This window comes from Pelobates fuscus, chromosome 1, assembly GCF_036172605.1.
Source record: "Pelobates fuscus isolate aPelFus1 chromosome 1, aPelFus1.pri, whole genome shotgun sequence".
NCBI lineage: Eukaryota > Metazoa > Chordata > Amphibia > Anura > Pelobatidae > Pelobates > Pelobates fuscus.
In genome coordinates, this window is record NC_086317.1 from 441,509,202 (window position 1) to 441,532,273 (window position 23,072).

The following is a 23,072-nucleotide window of genomic DNA, read 5'->3' on the forward strand; positions in this document are numbered from 1 at the left end:
AATTCCCAACTAAACTATTGGCCAGTACCTTGAATGGACTACCTAAAACTATATACACCCGTTTTGGTTAGCCACACTGCCCAATCACCACATATAGCGAGCTAGAGAACCGAATTTACACAGGCGCCTCTTAGTCGCACTATCAAAAGTCTAGTGGGTTCCAAATTTACACGCCTTCCCACTTAGCCCAGATAGGTTGAGAGCTAGCGAACCGAATTTACACAGGCGCCGCTTAGTCTCCCGGTCCCTCCGACCTAGCGAACGTAATATACACCCTAGAACGCTAGTCTAGACAAGACACCGGTGTCCGGCTAGGGCTATTTACACCAGGACCCCGCCTGACTAACAAAATAAAACGGTCTGACTAAAGAGCGTTCGATCGAGCGGTGCGCCTTCGCTCCTTCCCTCCGACAGAGGGGGCAGATACACAGATTCAAAACCCCTTTGGGCCTACCGCACAATCGGTATACCCCTAGTGGGTCCTGCCGTCTAAAACAGCAGTTGTCTTACCTCCTCGTTCCTGAACCTGAGTTCACACTCATCGACGGGGACACCCCAGCACTTCTCACGTAGAGGCCGATGATCTCCTGGACAACGGACCAGTGGCGCCGAGACGAAGGGAGGTCCACGCAGAAGTTCAGGGGTGCAGCCGTAGAGAACGTGGGCAAAGATAGACCGTCTCACGCCTCTGCCTCTCAGCTACCGTTGAACGATGAGCTTCCCGGCCAATGCACCAAATGATACCGGAGAAACTGACGGAAGCCAAGCACAGAGAGATGGACACAGGTTTCTTCAGGAAGGAAGAGATTCTTTATTGGATCACCGATCGGGACTCAGAGGGACTAGCGTCACCAAAATACCACAAGTTCTGAGCCCCGGACAATAGTGCAGGCTCCTTATATAGGCACATAACTCCTCCCATATTAAGCTCCACCCGCACATTCTCTTAACCAATCAACACAAATAAGAATTAACTTCCTGCTTGACCGCATGGCTTGTCCAGCACAATGGAGGAGGGGAATCAGGGGTCAAGTCCTGAGGAAAAAAGTGTGGGAACTCACCCAAGATCCACTGCCACCCCCCTCCCCCACCCCCCCTAAATAAATATAAATTTCGCAGAAAATTTTCAGTGCATTGAAATTCACAAGATTGGTTATGTTGCCTTTGAGACCGTATGGTAGCCCAGGAATAAGAATTACCCCCATGATGGCATACCATTTGCAAAAGTAGACAACCCAAAGTATTGCAATGGGGTTTGTCCAGTCTTTTTTAGTAACTGTGACTAAGTAGCTACTAAATAAGACTGAACATACCACATTTGCAATACCTTGGGTTGTCTACTATTGCAAATGGTGTGCCATCATGGGGGTAATTTTCATTCCTGGGCTACCGTACAGTCTCAAAGGCAACATAACCAACCTGGCAAATTTCAATTAGAAAAAAACTGAAAAGCAAGCCTTATATTTGACTCTGTAACTTTTGAAAACCCCATAAAACCTGTACATGAGGGGTACTGTTATACACGGGAGACTTCGATGAACACAAATATTTGTGTTTAAAAACAGTAAAACATATCACAACAATTATATCGTCCGTGTAAGTGCCATTTGTGTGTGAAAAATGCACTTTCACTGACGATATCATCGCTGTAATACATTTTACTGTTTGAAAACACTAATATGTGTGTTCAGCAAAGTCTTCCGAGTAAAACAGTACCCATCATGTACAGGTTTTAGGGTGTCTTGGAAAGTAACAGTTAAATATAGTGCTAACAAATTAAATTCCCTGGACTTTCAGCCTGGGTTGTCAGGCAGGTCCCACAAATTTTAATTAATAAAAATACCTAATTATGTAAAATTATTACATAAATATATACGTAGATTATTTTTATATATATATATATATATATATATATATATATATATATAATTTTTTCAAATTCTTTTTATTTATATATAGATATATATATATATATATATATATATATATATATATATATATATTATTTAGTTATACGTGTATTTTGATATATATATATATATGTATATATATTAATTTTAAAATACAGTTAGAACGAATTTACACACACATATATTTATTTATTTAATTTTATTTTTTAACGTATTTACATACTTATTTTATATTATATATAAATATATATATATAATGAAAATTATATATATATTTAATTAATATCATTGTACGTGTACTCCAACCCCCTCTCCAACCACCCAGCCCCCATCTGCATCCACCCTACCCCCCCTCCAACCACCCAGCCTCCATCTGAATCCAACCTACCCCCCTCCAACCACCCAGCCTCCATCTGCATCCACCCTACCCCCCCCTCCAACCACCCAGCCCCCATCTGCATCCACCCTACCCCCCCCTCCAACCACCCAGCCCCCATCTGCATCCACCCTATCCCCCCTCCAACCACCCAGCCCCCATCTGCATCCACCCTATCCCCCCCTCCAACCACCCAGCCCCCATCTGCATCCACCCAGCCCCCATCTGCATCCACCCCCTCCCCCCATCCAACCACCCAGCCCCCATCTGCATCCCCCCCCCATCCAACCACCCAGCCTCCAATAGTAGTAAAATATACTTACAGTTCTGACTCAGGGCTGGCTTGGCCTCAGGGGTGGGTGCTGGCTGGCTTGGCCTCAGGGGTGGGTGCTGGCTGGCTTGGCTGTTGGCTTCTTCTCCCTCCTCCTAGCGTTACACTCCGTGACTCCGCCTCCGCGTGACGTCACATCACTCCGCGTAGCCGCGTACGCAAAGGGCAGGGGAGGTCGGAGGAGGAACAACCCGGAAGTAAGTCCTCCGTCCGCTCCTGAGTCCTGACTCCTTCACTATGCGACGCCGCGCCCGCTTGCATAGTGAAGGCTCTGCTCAGGAGGAGCACCGGCTGGGCTCAAAAGGCACCTGCCTTTGTCCTGCAGGAGCAAAGGGAACGGCTTTCCTGCCATGAAAAAAGTGCAGGAACGCCGTTCCCACGCGTTCCCGCAGGACTCGAGCCCTGAGGGGAATACTATATCCTGTATTCTTGCACATGCTCCGTACACTACTGATCGTATCTTGCCTCGTGCAACCAACTGATCGATACGTCAGCATATGCACGTACACATGCCACGTGGTAATCTCGGCCTACTAAATTTATTTTTACCGAGATTCCACCACATCAAGGCAAAACCTCGCAGGTGAGTCCTACACTAACAATTCACCTTGCAGATGCATCAGGTTAAAGTTAAAGCACACCCGTCTTTGCCTTCTCGGCTGGGAATGCGGACAAACTGCTGCCACAGACTTTGACAAAAAGGGTAGGGCTTGCAATGGCTGCAGACACCAGAATACACGCAAAAAAACTAAATATGTGCATGTTTTTTGATGGGGGTTTGTCAATTAAATAATTAAAACTTTTTTACGTGGAACGTTCCTTTAACCCCTTAAAGGACCACTCTAGTGCCAGGAAAGCATTCTCGTTTTCCTGGCACTAGAGTGCCCTGAGGGTGCCCCCACCCTCAGGGACCCCCTCCCGCCCGGCTCTGGAAAGGGGAAAAGGGTTAAAACTTACCTTTTTCCAGCGCTGGGCGGGGAGCTCTCCTCCTCCTCTCCGCCTCCGTTCCTCCCCGACGGCTGAATGCGCACGCGCGGCAAGAGCTGCGCGCGCATTCAGCCGGTCACATAGGAAAGCATTCATAATGCTTTCCTATGGACGCTTGCGTGCTCTCACTGTGATTTTCACAGTGAGAATCACGCAAGCGCCTCTAGCGGCTGTCAATGAGACAGCCACTAGAGGAAATAGGGGAAGGCTTAACTAATTGATAAACATAGCAGTTTCTCTGAAACTGCTATGTTTATAAAAAAATTAGTTAACCCTAGCTGGACCTGGCACCCAGACCACTTCATTAAGCTGAAGTGGTCTGGGTGCCTAGAGTGGTCCTTTAAGGACACATGACATGTCTGACACGTCATGATTCCCTTTTATTCCAGAAGTTTGGTCCTTAAGGGGTTAAGCTTAGCTATTTTGGTCTGAAATTTGCAAATCCACGTCCCCAAAATGGATTGCGTTTTTTTATAACTAAACTTCTAACTGAGGAATTGAAATCTGAAAGGCAAGAATTAGGCCAAAATAGCCAAGACGCGGCTATTGCTGAATTGGAGAATTGTTTTCAGCTCAGGCATTTTGCCTCATTCTGTTTATTTTTTATTACAACAATACCTCAAGTTTTACCTGATTGAAACCCGAATGGCAAAAATGAATATAAAATAGCTGATCTGATAAAAAAATAATAATAATACAATACCGCTTTTAATCTCAGTTTTGCCTCTCAGGTGTTAATCTAGTAGAATTCAGAGTTTAGTGCCTAGCACACAGCTCTGTCAATGGAATTCTGCATTTTCCATCTAACATGTCATACCTCGATCTGTCCACAAGATGGCAGGAAAAGACGCCAATGACAGTCCCTGTTTTGACTTACTGTTCGCACACAACGTGCTTAATAAAGTTTTTTTGTCTTTGAAACTTGGGGAAAAAAAATTTAACTTGTTGGCGGCGACGGAGAGGAAGCAGATCGCACTGTGTGTCCAGTGAGAAAAACACGGAATTGTGGGTAATAAACCGGTAAGAGTCATTACACTGTCTGACTGTTATATATCTATAATGATAATATTATACAGAGCCCATAATATTATTATACACAGCCCTGTATTATATCTATAATATTATACACAGCCCTGTATTCTATCTATAATATTCTTATTATACACAGCCCTGTATTATATCTATAATATTCTTATTATACACAGCCCTGCATTATATCTATAATATTCTTATTATACACAGCCCTGCATTATATCTATAATATTATTATTATACACAGCCCTGTATTATATCTATAATATTATTATTATACACAGCCCTGTATTATATCTATAATATTATACACAGCCCTGTATTATATCTATAATATTATACACAGCCCTGTATTATATCTATAATATTCTTATTATACACAGCCCTGTATTATATCTATAATATTCTTATTATACACAGCCCTGTATTATATCTATAATATTCTTATTATACACAGCCCTGTATTATATATCTATAATATTATTATTATTATTATTATACACAGCCCTGTATTATATATGCATAATATTATTATACACAGCCCTGTATTATATCTATAATATTCTTATTATACACAGCCCTGTATTATATCTATAATATTATTATTATTATTATTATTCTTATTATACACAGCCCTGTATTATATCTATAATATTATCATTATACACAGCCCTGTATTATATATCCATAATAGTATTATATCTATAATATTATTATTATTATACACAGCCCTGTATTATATATCCATATTATTATACACAGCCCTGTATTATATCTATAATATTATTATTATACACAGCCCTGTATTATATATCCATATTATTATACACAGCCCTGTATTATATCTATAATATTATTATTATACACAGCCCTGTATTATATATCCATATTATTATACACAGCCCTGTATTATATCTATAATATTATTATTATACACAGCCCTGTATTATATATCCATAATTTTATTATTATTATACACAGCCCTGTATTATATCTATATTATTATTATTATTATACACAGCCCTGTATTATATATCCATAATATTATTATTATGCACAGTCCTGTATTATATATCTATAATATTATTATTATACACAGCCCTGTATTATATCTATAATATTATCATTATACACAGCCCTGTATTATATATCCATAATAGTGTTATATCTATAATATTATTATTATACACAGCCCTGTATTATATATCCATATTATTATACACAGCCCTGTATTATATCTATAATTTTATTATTATTATACACAGCCCTGTATTATATCTATAATATTCTTATTATTATACACAGCCCTGTATTATATATCCATAATATTATTATTATACACAGTCCTGTATTATATATCCATAATATTATTATTATACACAGCCCTGTATTATATATCCATAATATTATTATTATACACAGCCCTGTATTATATATCCATAATATTATCATTATACACAGCCCTGTATTATATATCCATAATAGTATTATATCTATAATATTATTATTATTATACATAGCCCTGTATTATATATCCATATTATTATACACAGCCCTGTATTATATCTATAATATTATTATACACAGCCCTGTATTATATATCCATAATATTATTATACACAGCCCTGTATTATATCTATAATATTCTTATTATACACAGCCCTGTATTATATCTATAATATTATTATTATACACAGCTCTGTATTATATCTATAATATTATCATTATACACAGCCCTGTATTATATATCCATAATAGTATTATATCTATAATATTCTTATTATACACAGCCCTGTATTATATATCCATATTATTATACACAGCCCTGTATTATATCTATAATATTCTTATTATACACAGCCCTGTATTATATATCCATAATATTATTATTATTATACACAGTCCTGTGTTATATATCCATAATATTATTATACACAGCCCTGTATTATACATCCATAATATTATTATTATACACAGCCCTGTATTATATATCCATAATATTATTATTATACACAGCCCTGTATTATATATCCATAATATTATTATACACAGCCCTGTATTATATCTATAATATTATTATACACAGCCCTGTATTATGTATCTATAATATTATTATTATTATACACAGCCCTGTATTATATATCCATAATATTATTATACACAGCCCTGTATTATATCTATAATATTCTTATTATACACAGCCCTGTATTATATCTATAATATTATTATTATACACAGCTCTGTATTATATCTATAATATTATCATTATACACAGCCCTGTATTATATATCCATAATAGTATTATATCTATAATATTCTTATTATACACAGCCCTGTATTATATATCCATATTATTATACACAGCCCTGTATTATATCTATAATATTCTTATTATACACAGCCCTGTATTATATATCCATAATATTATTATTATACACAGCCCTGTATTATATCTATAATATTATTATTATTATACACAGCCCTGTATTATATATCCATAATATTATTATTATACACAGCCCTGTATTATATATCCATAATATTATTATTATACACAGCCCTGTATTATATATCCATAATATTATTATTATACACAGCCCTGTATTATATATCCATAATATTATTATTATACACAGCTCTGTATTATATCTATAATATTATCATTATACACAGCCCTGTATTATATATCCATAATAGTATTATATCTATAATATTATTATTATTATACACAGCCCTGTATTATATATCCATATTATTATACACAGCCCTGTATTATATCTATAATATTATTATACACAGCCCTGTATTATATATCCATATTATTATTATTATTATACACAGTCCTGTATTATATATCCATAATATTATTATACACAGCCCTGTATTATACATCCTTAATATTATTATTATACACAGCCCTGTATTATATATCCATAATATTATTATTATACACAGCCCTGTATTATATCTATAATATTATTATACACAGCCCTGTATTATATATCCATAATATTATTATTATACACAGCCCTGTATTATACATCTATAATATTATTATTATACACAGCCCTGTATTATATCTATAATATTATTATACATAGCCCTGTATTACATATCTATAATATTATTATTATTATTATTATTATTATACACAGCCCAGTATTATATCTGTAATATTATTATTATACACAGCCCTGTATTATATATCTATAATATTATTATTATTATTATTATTATACATAGCCCTGTATTACATATCTATAATATTATTATACACAGCCCTGTATTATATATCTGTAATATTATTATTATTATTATACATAGCCCTGTATTACATATCTATAGTATTATTATACACAGCCCTGTATTATATCTATAATATTATTATTATACACAGCCCTGTATTATATATCCATATTATTATTATTATACACAGCCCTGTATTATATATCCATAATATTATTATTATACACAGCCCTGTATTATATCTATAATATTATTATTATACACACAGCCCTGTATTATATCTATAATATTATTATTATACACAGCCCTGTATTATATCTATTATATTATTATACACAGCCCTGTATTATATATCCATAATATTATTATTATACACAGCCCTGTATTATACATCTATAATATTATTATTATTATTATTATTATACACAGCCCTGTATTATATATCTATTATATTATTATTATTATTATTATTATTATTATTATTATTATACATAGCCCTGTATTACATATCTATAATAATAATATTATTATTATACATAGCCCTGTATTACATATCTATAATATTATTATTATTATTATTATTATTATTATACACAGCCCAGTATTATATCTGTAATATTATTATTATACACAGCCCTGTATTATATATCTATAATATTATTATACATAGCCCTGTATTACATATCTATAATATTATTGTTATACACAGCCCTGTATTACATATCTATAATATTATTATACACAGCCCTGTATTATATCTATAATATTATTATTATACACAGCCCTGTATTATATCTATAATATTATTATACACAGCCCTGTGTTATATATCTGTAATATTATTATTATTATTATTATTATTATTATTATACATAGCCCTGTATTACATATCTATAATATTATTATACACAGCCCTGTATTACATATCTATAATATTATTACACACAGCCCTGTATTATATATCTGTAATATTATTATTATTATTATTATTATACATAGCCCTGTATTACATATCTATAGTATTATTATACACAGCCCTGTATTACATATCTATAGTATTATTATACACAGCCCTGTATTATATCTAGAATATTATTATTATACACAGCCCTGTATTATATCTATAATATTATTATTATACACAGCCCTGTATTATATATCTGTAATATTATTATTATTATACATAGCCCTGTATTGCATATCTATAGTATTATTATACACAGCCCTGTATTATATCTATAATATTATTATACACAGCCCTGTATTACATCTATAATATTATTATTATACACAGCCCTGTATTATATATCTGTAATATTATTATTATTATTATACACAGCCAAGTATTATATCTATAATATTATCATTATACACAGCCCTGTATTATATAGCTATATTATAGATAGAATACAGGGTTGTGTATAAGAATAATAATATTATAGATATTTAACACAGGCCAGTGTATAACAATAATATTATAGATATGTAATACGGGGCTGTTTATAATAATAGTTTAGATATATAATACAGGGCTGTGTATAATATTATAGATATATAATACAGGGCTGTGTATAACAATAATATTGTGTGTGTGTGTGTGTGTGTGTGTATATATATATATATATACACACACACACACACACTACAGGGCTGTGTATAATAATAATATGATAGATATATAATACAGGGTTGTGTATAATATTATATCTACTATACACAGTCCTGTATTATATTATTATAACATACAGCGCTGTATTATATTAAACATACACAACGCTGTATTATATATCTAAAACTATTATTATAATACACAGCCCGGTATTATACCACTTATAATATTACTATAATTTTTGCATATTTGTATATTTTTTTTGAACTCCCTATATCTTAATGCACTTTGTTTACCATAGGTATTGTCTTTGCAACTATGTCGTTAGTCACAAACTTCTTTGGTAACTTAAGGAAGGTGGCTATCACTCTGGAGAAGGAGACTGAGAAACTGGATCAAGTGTTCAGCAACAAAGAGGAAGGTGAATATCACCTGTCGGGAATTTTAATCGTAATATACAGACTGATCTTAGAGGAAGGCACTTAGTCCAGGGGTGCTTAAAAGTACTTTGTAGAACTAAAACTACCATGATGTGTTACGGCAAGGGTGCATAACTCATTATTGCACTATGGAATATTGTCCTTTAATGTAATTTGTGTAGTACATAGATAATCTGCTTGCCTGGTATAGATGGAATATTGTCGATGTCAAAAGGGGTTAATTTGATTGTATGGAAGGTTTATAGCCTTAATTCATTTTTACGCTGGGACCCCCACAGAGATCATATGACAGAAGAGGTAATGTAAATTGCATAGGAATGTGAAAGCTGCAAGGTGTGAGATTCTACACCTGAAAAGCCTGAAGGTCTGGCTTCAGGCATATTGCATATACCTCTTAATTTATGAGTCAATCTCTTTTGATATGTTAATGGCCATTAGCCTTGTTCCAGTACCATATCCTAAAGGGGGAAAAAAACATTAATATTTACCCAAAGAATAATAATTAAGCCTCATTTTTGTTATATTTGGAATGTGACCAGCGCCCAAGCCCAAAGATGATTGGCATAATTTAACCAGAGGGGAAGGAATTGTGATATCCGCCATATTGGGTCGCAAGTAAGGCGTGCACAATATGTATAGAATGGGAAAATAATAACAAATTCGTAGATGCAATTATTTATTTCTGTGGCAGGTACATAAGAGAAGAGAGAACCAAATGTTTCCATTTGGATTGATGTTGGTCTTGAACACAAGGGGGTGGTCACTCATTATCTCTATAGATACACCTAAACTCCACCTCTAGATCAGGCGTGGTAATCCACAGGGTATATATCCAATGATACTGAAATGTCTGTGTACTTGTTTGGGGACAAAATCTAATTTTGAGTAAGTCACCATCTTCCTTGCCAGAGACCCCATGGGCAGAACCAAGTCCCCAAGTGAGTAAGTGTTTAGGACTTCTGTTATTTTATCCCTTGTGTTTTTATCTGTTGGTGTAGATAATTTGGTTTTCCATCTATTTTTTGTATGCAATGTGACTTTTTTTTTTTTGCTCATAATAAATATTCCTTTATTAAGTTCTACCTTTGTATGGTTAAGACTCACTAATTCGTTTTTTGCAATTTCTTGGATATTGTGCTAAGTTGTATTTGGTGGGTTTTTATTATTGATTTAGCTGGGGGACTAAGGCACCCCATTTATAAATTGTCTTGATGGTGGCAGCATTAAAATAGTAATAGTTATATTATTATGTTTAAGTGTGGGTTGTGTTAAAGGGGGATTTTGTCATTATTTCTGGTCTAGTGCAGACAAATAGTGAACTTTAACCCTTTCACCACCACAACTATGTCACGCACACTCTTGAAGTAGGGTGCGTTTGTGACATGATGCTTTGCTGGCATTCTGAATGACAAAGCTACATGGTTAATGTAGTTCAAAAACATCTGATGGTCTCCATTTGAGCACAAATATACGCTTCTTTTGAATACTTCACTCATCAATAAGGAGTGCTATAACATTGTCTAGGAATGACAAAGTAAACGTATACCTACAGGGAATCCAATATCGGTCCTAAGAGACCTCCTGAACAACTTAAAACAATATAAACAGGGAAAAGTAGTGTTAGGTGGAGATTTATATTTACTGCTAGATACGCACTTAGACTCCTGTTGCATGCATATGAGACTCTGTAAAGCCACCTCTAAGAAAATAAGCATCAAATTCCAGTTCCTGCTCCATGACCACAGTTTTTATGATATTTGGATGGTTCTAGACCTTGGCGCTCGAGAATATTCCTACTACTCATGTGTATATCGTTTATATTTACATATGGATTACTTTCTATCCTCTTGTAGTTTGGTCACTAATGTAAACCTTGGAACAATCTCTTGGTTGGACCATGGCCTTTTGGTATTGACTTTCAGATTTGGTCCCGATATACCAAAATTTTATAGATGGCTAATCAATTAATTTCTTCAATTAGACGATACAAGTATTTTTCTATCTGATATATTGCATGAATATTTTAACCAAAATAAAGGTCAAGATGGACACTCTTTGGCCATAATTAGAGTTCAATTTATATCATATGCCTCCTCTAATACCAAGGCATAAAATCACTCTTTATACTAATGGTAATAAAGCAGGAAAATTGTTAATGGGTAAGCTCAAATGACAAATGAATAACTAATCTATCACTTGGTTGAATGAACAGGGCAGCAAGGTATATGACCCGATAACACTGTCCAGACTTGCCCCCATACAGGCCTTTCACAAACTGATCCCAAACCTAGACGTCTCCCAATGACCAATAAGAGATCTCCACAGTTGGATACCTTACTGGAAAATGGGAATATCTCAAGTACATACAAATAAGGCACTGTATACAAACAATGAACATACAGACACAAAATATGAATTGTGACTTTATTGACTTAGTATTTTTATGAAACCTGGGATACAGAGCTAGCACTATATTTTCATATAGAATGCATAGTATTCTGTTTGTTGCAGTCTTCCAGGCAGGTTCTGAAATTTTGGCATAATGGAATAACACTGAGCATTAATTCCATTAACCCTGATTGTTAGAATAAATTATTTGTGTTTTTAATTGTTATTGTATTGAGCGGAATAGCATTTTTTTGTGTGCTTTTTCTCTAGACTACGATGATGAATCTCCGATGCGAGTCTTACATAATTTACGCTCTGAGATAAAGGATTTGAAGGTAAAGCAGTATATATATATATATGTATGTGGTTGTTGTCATACTGCTATAACAGTTCTCATTTACAATTATAATCCTGAAAAGCTGAGACCATAATGGGGAAATGGGCCCACTATTGAAATTCACTAATTGTGTGGGTTTTTTTTTTTTACACAGAATGAGCTTCAGACCACTATTGACAAAAAACATCTAATTGGTCAAGAACTCCATGCTTTTATAAGAGTTTGCAAAGTACTGCAGCAAAGAACCTCTACAGACATTCAACAAATAAAAGATAGTTTCCAGAAGTACGGATATACACCTCTCAGCACTGACAAGTCAGGTAAGTATATAATATCCGTCACAAAAACAAAAAAAACTATAACTCACCTTTTGGACTTTCTTCTAGTTCACTTATGACTGGAAGCATTGTAATACTTAGATATAGACTGCAAATGTCAGTGGTCAGCTGATACTCTTAGCCAATCAGTGACTACGCATTGACAAAACTGGCTTGAAAAGAGACATACCTTTTTTTTTTTCTGTCAATTTTGTGAATGCCCCTGTTCAGCGACTGCAAATTTCATAAGCCAGGTGCAGACTGGGGGGAGCTGAGATCACCGGTGAAGGCATGTTTGGGGTTAAAACATTTTGAAAAATCGTACCCCATGGATACGAGGTTTCACTATCGTGGGAGCCCATCCCTCACAATCCACACACAACCAAATAGCGACACCATCCCTAAGATGGCTTATCTATGCCTTGCGACCCACTAACACTCCTACTCGATTAGACCCCCACCACTAGTAATCTAAAAACATGCTACACCACAAGACATATCCTAGTCCAGTTTTATGTAGGCATCATTCTCTAGCACACACCACTTCACAAACCAAAGGGATATTTGCCATGCCAACCGAAATACCCTCTACTATCCAAAGGACTGGCAACTGCACACAACCTTCTAACGACACAACTAAAATAGGGCTCTATACAGACTAGACTTACAAAATTATCACAACAAAGAGCATACTCGCCACTAATCCTGAAGGTCAAGGAACACCTGCGTCACATAGTCACCACATACAGGCCTTTATATATCTCCAGGGCCACAAGTTCACAGACGCTGGTGCTGTTAACACAAACAGACAAGTGGTCCACACTCTCCCAAGTTCAACCCACATCCCTCGTTATAACTTCTCAGCCCATTTAACCCACAAAAGATGCCAAATGTAAATCCACGACGCCTTGCTTTACCTAAATGATATCATTCTGTAACATGTCATTACTGTCGTATGTCTTTGCCTTGCTCGCATAAAAAAATAAAGAATTAAAAAAAAAAAAAAACATTTGTGAAAATCGGTTTAGGTCCTTAAGGTAAGAGTTAGCCTGGGTGCCTCCTGGCACCATAATAACTTCATTTAGATTGTTATTATGGTGCCTAAACTGTCACTTTAAAGCTTCACCCTTTCTCAAGATTGCTAAAGGAAAAATACATAAGATAACGTAGTCCCTACTTGTCTTATATTTTAAAGAGAAATAGATCATAGAGGAAGAGAAGAAGAAGAACCACCAATAGGAAAAATGTAAGTTTGGGGTGACAGAGCCACTTTAACTATTGGCCCAGGCAAATCTGTTCACATGGTAAGTTGATCACTGGCAGTGACGTCTTGCAGCAATAATGCTGAAGGTGCACGGAGAAGATGGCATCTTCTGCAGGTTTCCTTCAACTAAACCATCTTGGTAGTTTTCACTTGTGTGTATTTTTGCTTGAGGGAGGAACATTTAAGAAGCAAATCTAGTTAAAAGATATTTCAATTCAAATATATATGCATAAAGTTGTTGTGTTTTTTGTTTTGTTTTTTAAAGATGCTGAGATGTCAAATGAAAATGTGAAGTGTGAGAATGAGGAACAAATCTCACGTGACTCTGAGGCTGATGAACTTCCATCCATGCCAACCGTTGAGAAGCCATCAAACTCCTGGGATTTACTGCGTGGCCCCCAGCTCTCTGACTTTGGTCTGTCCCACTATCAGCTTTCCTCTGCATGGGATCTGCAAAGTAGCACATTGCATGTAAAGAAGCCAGTGGAAGAGAACGCTAAGCCCGTATTTAAGGATATCCGCACAGTAAATATGGCAAAGACACCAAAATGTGCCCTGAGGATGGAAGATGACTTCACACAGGTCGCGCACTTTGGCATTAGCGAATCAAACACCAATTTCAACGATGACTACACAATTGCACTGATCAACAAAAAAGCACAGAAAAAGGCAAGGTATGGATTTAAAACCTTTCTAAGAAAAAAGCAAATGTTTTCATATTGTGCAATATAAGCTTAGAATAAAGTGTGGACTGAATTTATATTTTCAGATTTGTCATGTCTAGAAAATTGTTACACTGTTGGTTTGACAGAAAAGCTCCCAATTCCATCAATGCTTACTCATTCTCCATGTTAATCCAGGAGAATGGACACTATAGCACACTATAGCATATATATACAAAACTGTATTTCTAACGCTATAGTGTCCCTCTGCCCTAAGGTTATTGTCCGGTCCTCCGATGTTGGCAGTAGGGGGAAAACCTCAGCACATGCACTGCACGCACTAGGCCTTCCCATTAGGAAAGCGTTGAATCAGTGCTTTACTATAGGGGATGATGACGCTGGACATCCTAATGCTAAAACATGAGGACGCCAAGTGTCGTTTCATCGAGTCAAACTCTGTGAAACTTCAGAAAGCGGCGCCTCTAGTGGCTGTCTGGTATGCAGCAACTAGAGGCAGTTTTAACCCTGCAATGTTTTACTTTGCAGGATAAGGGGATGGGGACACTGCACCCAGACCACTTCAATGAGAAAGTGTTTTGGGTGCCTATAGTGTCTGTTTAACCAAACTGTGAAAAGTTGTTGCAAAAATGGCAATTAAGTAAAAAAAAAAATGTAGGTCAAAATAGCTGCATTGGAAGATGTCTTGGCTGTTTTGAGGATTCCCAACTTTCCTTCTTTGCTTCTAAATTCTGCAACAGTGTCATTAGTTACCATAAATTAAATTAATATTCTAGTTAATAAGCCATTCATTCTATAAGGTCTGTATCCAGTATACCAGCTGAACTAACACATGAAATATATTCTTTGGGAATAACCATTTTCCAAAACGGTTCCTTCCACTACACCTCTGGTGAGTCTTTGGAGGTGACCACTATATCAGTTAAAAAAGGGGGGGGGGGATGCTAAAATGGAACTGACACCAACAAAAAGATGACCTTTCCTCTTTAAAATACATGAGATCACATATTATAAGAAAAGGTAGGAGACGCAAACAAGCAAGGAGTTGATGTTTCTTCCATAATATTTTTTTTCTTACATTTTCAGTACTCCTGAAAAAGATGGGACAGAAGGCGGTTACTCGAGAAATCTGAAAACCTTTCTGGCTACACCTTCACACCTGCGACACAGGACAGGTGAGTGCAATATAACTATATAGTGACAGGACTGGCGCTAAACACTCCAGCATTGCAGGCAGTAACCAAGCAAATCGTACCACGTGCTCCGTTCAGTAAGCATGTATTCCACCCCGTATACACGTTGTGTATATTTACTGTAAGGGAGGTTTGGTTTTGTGCATCACTCAGGAAAAAGGTGGAGTCCTATGTGATACTCCTAAAGATTGGCTAGTCACAGGAATATAAGTCTAACTGATACAGAAATATGGGCTGCAACATGGGGTTTCACCTGTATGTTTCTGTAAAATATCACAATATTGGGCAATATTTTGCATGTGAATTGTCACTATGTATTGGGATCAGTTATCCAACATTTCCCATAACTTTAATAAACCGTGAAGCCATCTTTGTTTGATCTATTGTAGATTTTGACATTGCGGACTCTCCAATGCCACCAGTGTTCGTCACGCCAGGTTTAAAGGTCCACAGAAAGAAAATGGAAAATGTGTCCGCGTGTGAAACAAAACCCCTCCAAAGTGAAGATGCAGACGAGTGAGTTTCTCATGAAGCAGTATATTCTTTATGATATAAAGCAAACCAAGAACATTTAAAATTGCTTGTTGTGGATTGGTTTTGGGAGTTATGTCTGCTGTGCTACTCACTTCCTGGACTTCATGTTCAGTGATAATTCTTGCAGACTACATTCCATCTGAGAGAGTTCTTTGGGTGCTCCTAATTATTTGTTGAACATAAAAGTGCTTTGAGATCTTTAACTCAAGCTGATTACAACACTATTTAATAGCACTGTATCTTAGTTGGCGTTTTCAAACACAAAACATAGCCATGGAGTATGTAGCAATTTTTTAGCATAATGAAATAATACATTAGGAATACTTTTTGCAAAACACAATGCTCCATGTAGCAGTGACTGTACTTTGATTGTGTTTTCTTGTTAATGAATGTGTCGCAAACCACCCAAATACCTGTACGACCTACAGGTTTATTTACTTAAAGGGATACTCTATTGGAAGGAATACAAAACGGTATTAAAGCTCCATGAGAAGTATATAGTTGGGAATTGCTGATGTCCCTGCAGCCCCTTTGAACTATGTTTGGCTGTCTGACAGTCAGGACGTGAGATAAAGCTGTTTTATAAAAGTGTTGATTTCCAGTAAAATCTCATATTTTTTTATTTTTATTTAGAAAGTAAGCCAGCAGGCACAGGCGATATAGCCCTAATGCAAGTGCTTTAAATACTTGGACTGTTCTGTTAAACTGTGGAGGTTAATTTCTAAACAGGCTTCACAGGTTATCGGGCATGGTAATCTGATTCAGAAGTAGATTGGTTATCTGTTGTAGAAATCCGTATGTATCCTACTAATCATGGGATCGAATCCTGACGTTTGTGGGGTGTAGTTATATATGAAATCCTTTTTGTGTGCGCAGATTTGTTATTACCATGTGTTACAGAAATATCCTAGAGTATTTAGAAACTGAAATACGGTTAATAGTAAAGGGATATTCTTTTTATAATGGTTTTCTTTTTTTTTTTTTATCTTGTTTTTTCCAGAGAAACTGAAATTGTCTCCCTGACAAAAAACCTGAAACATGACCTAGCTACTCCGGCACATTTTACTCTCAAAAGCAGTAAGTTGCAGTTAAATATATAGACTGTAGCATTAGTTCAATTCTTTCTATTTTAATATGCACGATGGATAAAAAAAAGATGTCAAGTTCACTTTGAAGTGGCTCTGTCACTTCTCATTATTTCATAAAGATCTAATCTTTCTAAAATACTGATTCTGACTGTGTTGGAAATTCAGTGAAATCCAAAGATACCATAATATAAATTAGGTACTACTTTCTCTCATGGACAAGTTTGACAAAAGTTGTCAGAATTCAGAGCTCCCCTGTCAACATTTGTCCAATCGCAGCAGCCCAGTAGAAATCAAGGAGTGGTCAGCACTGGAGTCGTGTTAAAGAAAACTTTAATTGGATCAAAGGAAGAAACAATGATTCGGCTCAAAAGAGCCTTTGTCAAGTCTAATACACACTGACCGGATACCTCACTATGCAAGGATAAAACAGACAACACTTACATGGTCAAGATCATTAGACAGACACTAGATGTGTGAGAAGGAAATTATATTATCAATTGGAAACTGGGGCTCCTCATAGCACTATACTGGTAAATGCTACCAAAGTTTGTGTGTCTGGATGAGCATCTTTGGGATCATGAACTACAGTGGATGTGTGCTGTCCCTGTGTTTGTGCAATGACAGCTGTGGGAACCAGGCATAGTCTCGCTCATTGTGAGACGTCCTTACAGATCCTGCTGCAGTCTTGTGGGGTCGTCCATAGACCTCAGTGTTGTACTTTCACACATGCCCAAGAGTATAATGCTGATGCGGCTCCTGGAATATTAAGCACCAGGAGCTTAAGAGGACCCCCAGATGAATATGGCGGCGGCCACTAAAGAACAGTTTCGGGTAAGTAAAATATACCTTTGACTGCGCCTCACCTGAGATGTCTGCTTCAGAAGTCTTTGCAAAATATTGAAAGAACACAGAAAGTGACACAATGCAATGCAATCCATACTTTGCAGTAGCAAATTTTCATTTATGCATGAAGTTCAGTAATAACCAGGAAATGTTTTCAATCCCCCCCCAGCCTATAAATTACATCAAGTGCCATAGGCCAGTAAATGGCCCCAATTCTCGCACCACCAGCCGGTAAACATGCCCCATCCAATAATACCTTTCTGTCACACTGTTAATGGCCTTTAGGCTGTTCCAGTGGCAGTATTTTAGGTTTGGCCATTCCTATGGTAATGTTACATAATAAGAGTGGAAGCATACAAAGATTAAACTTTTCTAGTAATATCAAGAGTCGATCCGGACATAAGCAGACAGTTGTAACAGATTATTTTTTAGATTATCATAGGGGGTGTTTATGATGCTTCACTGGAGTCAATGAGTATCCTGATCTGTTCTGTTGTAGATGATTTTGTTGTGGACTCTCCGCTGCCACCAGCTTTTTGCACGCCTGGATTGAAGGTTCAAAAGAAAGAAATCCCTTCTATTGTTGTGGGAACATCAATTCCAAAAGAAACTGAAAAAAAAGCCACACCACCTATACCAGCCTTTCAGACAAACTGGCTAAATGGGGATACGGTAAGTTGTTTGGTGTTTTTTTTTTTGGGGGGGGGGGGGTGATCTACATTTATTATTAAGATTTTCAGAACTAGCTCAATGTGCTCAGTAGCTTGATTGTTGCCTCAAGTCAGCCCCTAGTCAAGTTACACATAAGACCTATTTTGACTGAAAACTTTCTGACTAAGCCTTGGAGATTCTTCAGAAAGGAAGGCCAATGGATTTTAATGGTTCCCACCTTAGTATTTCAGACTGGAAGTAACCCTCATCCTTTATTGTATTATATAGATCTGTGGTTCCCAACCTACTACTTTTTTTTTTTTTTTTTTTTTTTTTTTAATTCATATATTTATTTTTTTGGGGATCAAGGCCCATCTTCTCTCAGCCAATGAGCTTGTCCTGCACGATGATCCCATGGCAGGTCCATGCATTGTTTTTAGGTGCCCAGATAGTCGACTCCAAGAGTGTTGCATATTCTGGAGGGACATTTAACAGCCATGTCATCATCACTTCTGCCAAACACCACATGACGAACGGGACCAAATAGTGTCAAGTGTTGCATGACCAGGGCCCAAGGTTTAGGAGATGCCTGCCAACTGGCTGCCCAGTATGGCACTATGTGGTATTAATGTGGCTTTATGTAGCCGATGCATTTAAAAAAAAAAAAGTGCAAAATATTCCCCTAGCAGACAATCTTGTTTTCAGTGCCGTAATTGAGATTATGCACGTGCTATGACCAACTTGGATGGATTTGCACAGCAAACACTTCAAACTTCCTCTTCTTCCATATAAACGAATATAGCTGCAGTTACAAGCCGCTGTGTGCAGGGATGCAGTGACTATTGCTGTAACCTTTTGTAAGGTGCTTCTTATGGTGCTTTGAGTGAGCTTTTCACTGGTCGCCTTCTGGAAATGCATTTATCCAGATTTTCATCTCAACATGTTGACATTAGATTAAAAGCTTCCAGGAGCGGTCTAGATTCACGTAATAAACATCGTCCCTGGCAGCTCATCCCATCCGGGCTAATGAGGAAGTAATGGCCTGAGCTGCAGTGGGTGTTTGTAACAGACTGAAAGCAGTAATTTCACACTAGCAGCCATTGCTGGTAGGAATTAGAATAGCTAAGGAAAAGTGTAATCTCTGCCTTAGCCATACCTCCAGTGGGGGAGGGAGGCAGGCTGTGGTTTAACATTGCAGGGAGTGATAGCGCCAGATTGAGATTAAATGGTTATAGTGCCTAGTGTCCCTTTACATTGGATCTGGGTTGTGTTACATATCAAATGCATTTTGTTTAACAGACAAGGCAACTGGACATCACAGAACCTATTCCAAGACCAGTGATGACCCACAGCCTGTATTTACAGGACAATACCTTGGTTCTAAACTCTGATAAATACTATGAAAACTCAACCAAAATGGCTTCACCTCCTCAAATGAAGACATACTCTTTAGATACTCCCCAGAGACCTGAAATCACCATGTCTTTGACTGAAGATCTTCTCAAGGTACCAGTGTAAATGGAAAATAAAGTGAAATTGTATGACCCCAAAATCACAAGAGAGGTCCAAGTTAGTTGAGATCGTTTAGATTTATGACAGAGTTAAAGAAGTTAGAAAAAAGCTAAAACTGTTTTGTAAAGAAAGAAATATATATATATTTTTATATATTCATTGTTGTATGTGTGTGTTATATCTAGCCTACTTTCGAATTTATTTGCTGAGTAAAATTCTAGAAAGCCATGTGTATACCTTCAAACAACTACAGCACAAAGTTGGTCATTACTGAGGTAAAACTTCTGCTTATCATTGTCTTTTGTCACAGTATAACATGAAGCCATCCTCCCCTCCCAAGATGTCGGAGTATGAAAGTCTACTTTGGACTCCAGCACGTCCTGAAATGACATCCTGCATTACCGAGGACATTTCACAGGTTATTAATTATATGTGAACATGAGGCTGTATTTGCATGGACGGACGCTGGGCCGTATTTGTACGGAGGGTGTGTGGACAAAGATCTCTATTACACACTTTGTTTATGAAAAGAATATTGCATCAGGGCCAGTGGTATTAGTGAACAGAATACATGTTTGCATATATTTGTGTACAGGATAAATACTTTGCCTTTTTCTCAATCTCCAAAACTTCAATCTGGCCAAGTGTGACTAAGTCTGAGGTATCCCAATGGGGGATTATTTTTAATTTTTTTTTTTTTTTTTAAACTCCACTTCTAGGTAACAAACGTCATTCAGTTCCCCCCTCCATGTAATCCGTGATGAGCATGTAACGATTTAATAGCTTTTTCTCTCTCTCTCTCTCTCTCTTGTTTTAAGATCTTGTCACGTTATTGTGATAATAAAATGAACCATCCAGAAACTGTGGGGGGAAATAAAGACAGTTTTTCATCCAGTAGAGGCAGTGTGACGTATACTAACAAAGAGAACAGGTGAGTCTGGATAGTGTCTAACGCTAATGCTTGATACCATGTCCATAAAAATATGATGAAGATAAGGGAGAAACAAGTCACCAGTAGTGAATTTATGGTGACCTTTTGAACATTACTAAGCTAGTAATTACACAAAGTGATCACATCACTTGTATCCATGTCTTCTAGGTCCTCAGTGAAGTTGAGTAACCTGCAGTAACCTTGACCTAGCTCTCCCAGTCTGGTGCATTATTTTTATATTATTTTTAAGTAGGAGACAAGTCCATATTTTTCCCCCATTTAGGATGCTTTGGTTGTCTGCTAATTTATGCACCGAACAGGAAGTCATAAAACCCTTAGGCACTTAATAAATTGGATTTTGTAGAGAATTGTCATTGGTTATTCTTACTTGCTACTTCTAGGCCATAGCAGAGTAGCAGAATGTTTCCAGTGGGCATGCCTTGGCCTAAAATGGTCAATTCTCCACAAGACCCCATAGTCTGAGTATAGCACAGCCAGCCCTATAGTCTACTTTCCTGATTTATGCATCTGGTTTTCCACTTCCCAGAGACACCAGAGGATATATCCCAAAAGTGCAGCCAGATGTAACATTGAATGGTTTCAGGGCCATGTTATACCATCTATATATTTTTTCATTTGTGACTAGTATGCAGGATGGCAAGTCCTGCCAGTGATGCACCTGAATGTTAGGCTTGCCAGTCATGATGTATCACCCTCCGCTTACCCAGTCTCTTCCCAAATCCAGGGACAAAAGTATTCAACCCCTTAACTCATTAGGAAGAATTGAAATATGTATTTTTATCATATTTTAATTCTAATTATTTTATTGCATTAATCACAAAGACCTCCATGCATTGTTCTATGACTGTTGTACCTAAATAAAACTTAAAAAAAATATTTTTTTTTTGTATTATTTTTTTTTGGCAGACTTTAACAAAGATCCTGGTAACCTGAAGTGGAATTGTCTTAAATTGTTATCTCTATTGAAGACCTGTTGATGGGATTACCATTTTTATATTCTTGACACAAGAATGAGGGTTCCAGTATAAATAATCTTTTACATTAACGTGTATTTCTAAATAATAAAGATATCATTCTATGTACACAGAACTGGCACCCTGTAACTAGAGACAGTGAGCATGTGTCATGGGTACCAAGATGATTTTATGGTAAAGATGGTTTCATTTAAGTAAGATTCAATGGGGTTTTTTTTTTTAGAAGTTGTAAATATGTTAATAAAAAAAGCTAAACATTTCCTGAATGCTTTGCATAGTTATTGTATCCAGAGATACATTCATTTTTATGCAAACCACACATTTTAATTATTCTATCATTAACTCAATATTTACAGTTTGTCTACTTTAAATGTACTTTAATATTACTCAAATGGAAGACACTGTCAT

The 23,072-nt window shown here is 36.3% G+C and overlaps 1 protein-coding gene across 1 annotated transcript; it reads left to right on the forward strand.

Annotated features, from left to right (window-relative positions):
• Positions 1-4,554: 4,554 nt before the first annotated feature.
• On the forward strand, positions 4,555-22,867 carry SKA3 (spindle and kinetochore associated complex subunit 3). The gene is made up of 13 exons (XM_063444894.1): positions 4,555-4,624; positions 9,793-9,912; positions 12,590-12,654; positions 12,811-12,976; positions 14,503-14,911; positions 16,004-16,092; positions 16,500-16,626; positions 17,645-17,721; positions 19,075-19,247; positions 20,526-20,732; positions 21,049-21,156; positions 21,557-21,669; positions 22,597-22,867. Exons 2-13 carry the CDS (start codon positions 9,810-9,812, stop codon positions 22,601-22,603), a joined length of 1,644 nt encoding a protein of 547 aa, XP_063300964.1. The 5' UTR covers positions 4,555-4,624; positions 9,793-9,809; the 3' UTR covers positions 22,604-22,867.
• The last annotated feature ends 205 nt before the right edge of the window (positions 22,868-23,072 follow it).

What these genes read in the sequence shown, in the direction of transcription:
- SKA3 (XM_063444894.1), top strand. Translation starts at nt 9,810, where the DNA reads ATGTCGTTAGTCACAAACTTCTTTGGTAACTTAAGGAAGGTGGCTATC. An exon ending in GTTCAGCAACAAAGAGGAAG is followed by an intron (nt 9,913 to 12,589) that starts GTGAATATCACC and finishes CTTTTTCTCTAG; the next exon opens with ACTACGATGATGAATCTCCG. An exon ending in ACTGGCTAAATGGGGATACG is followed by an intron (nt 19,248 to 20,525) that starts GTAAGTTGTTTG and finishes TTTGTTTAACAG; the next exon opens with ACAAGGCAACTGGACATCAC.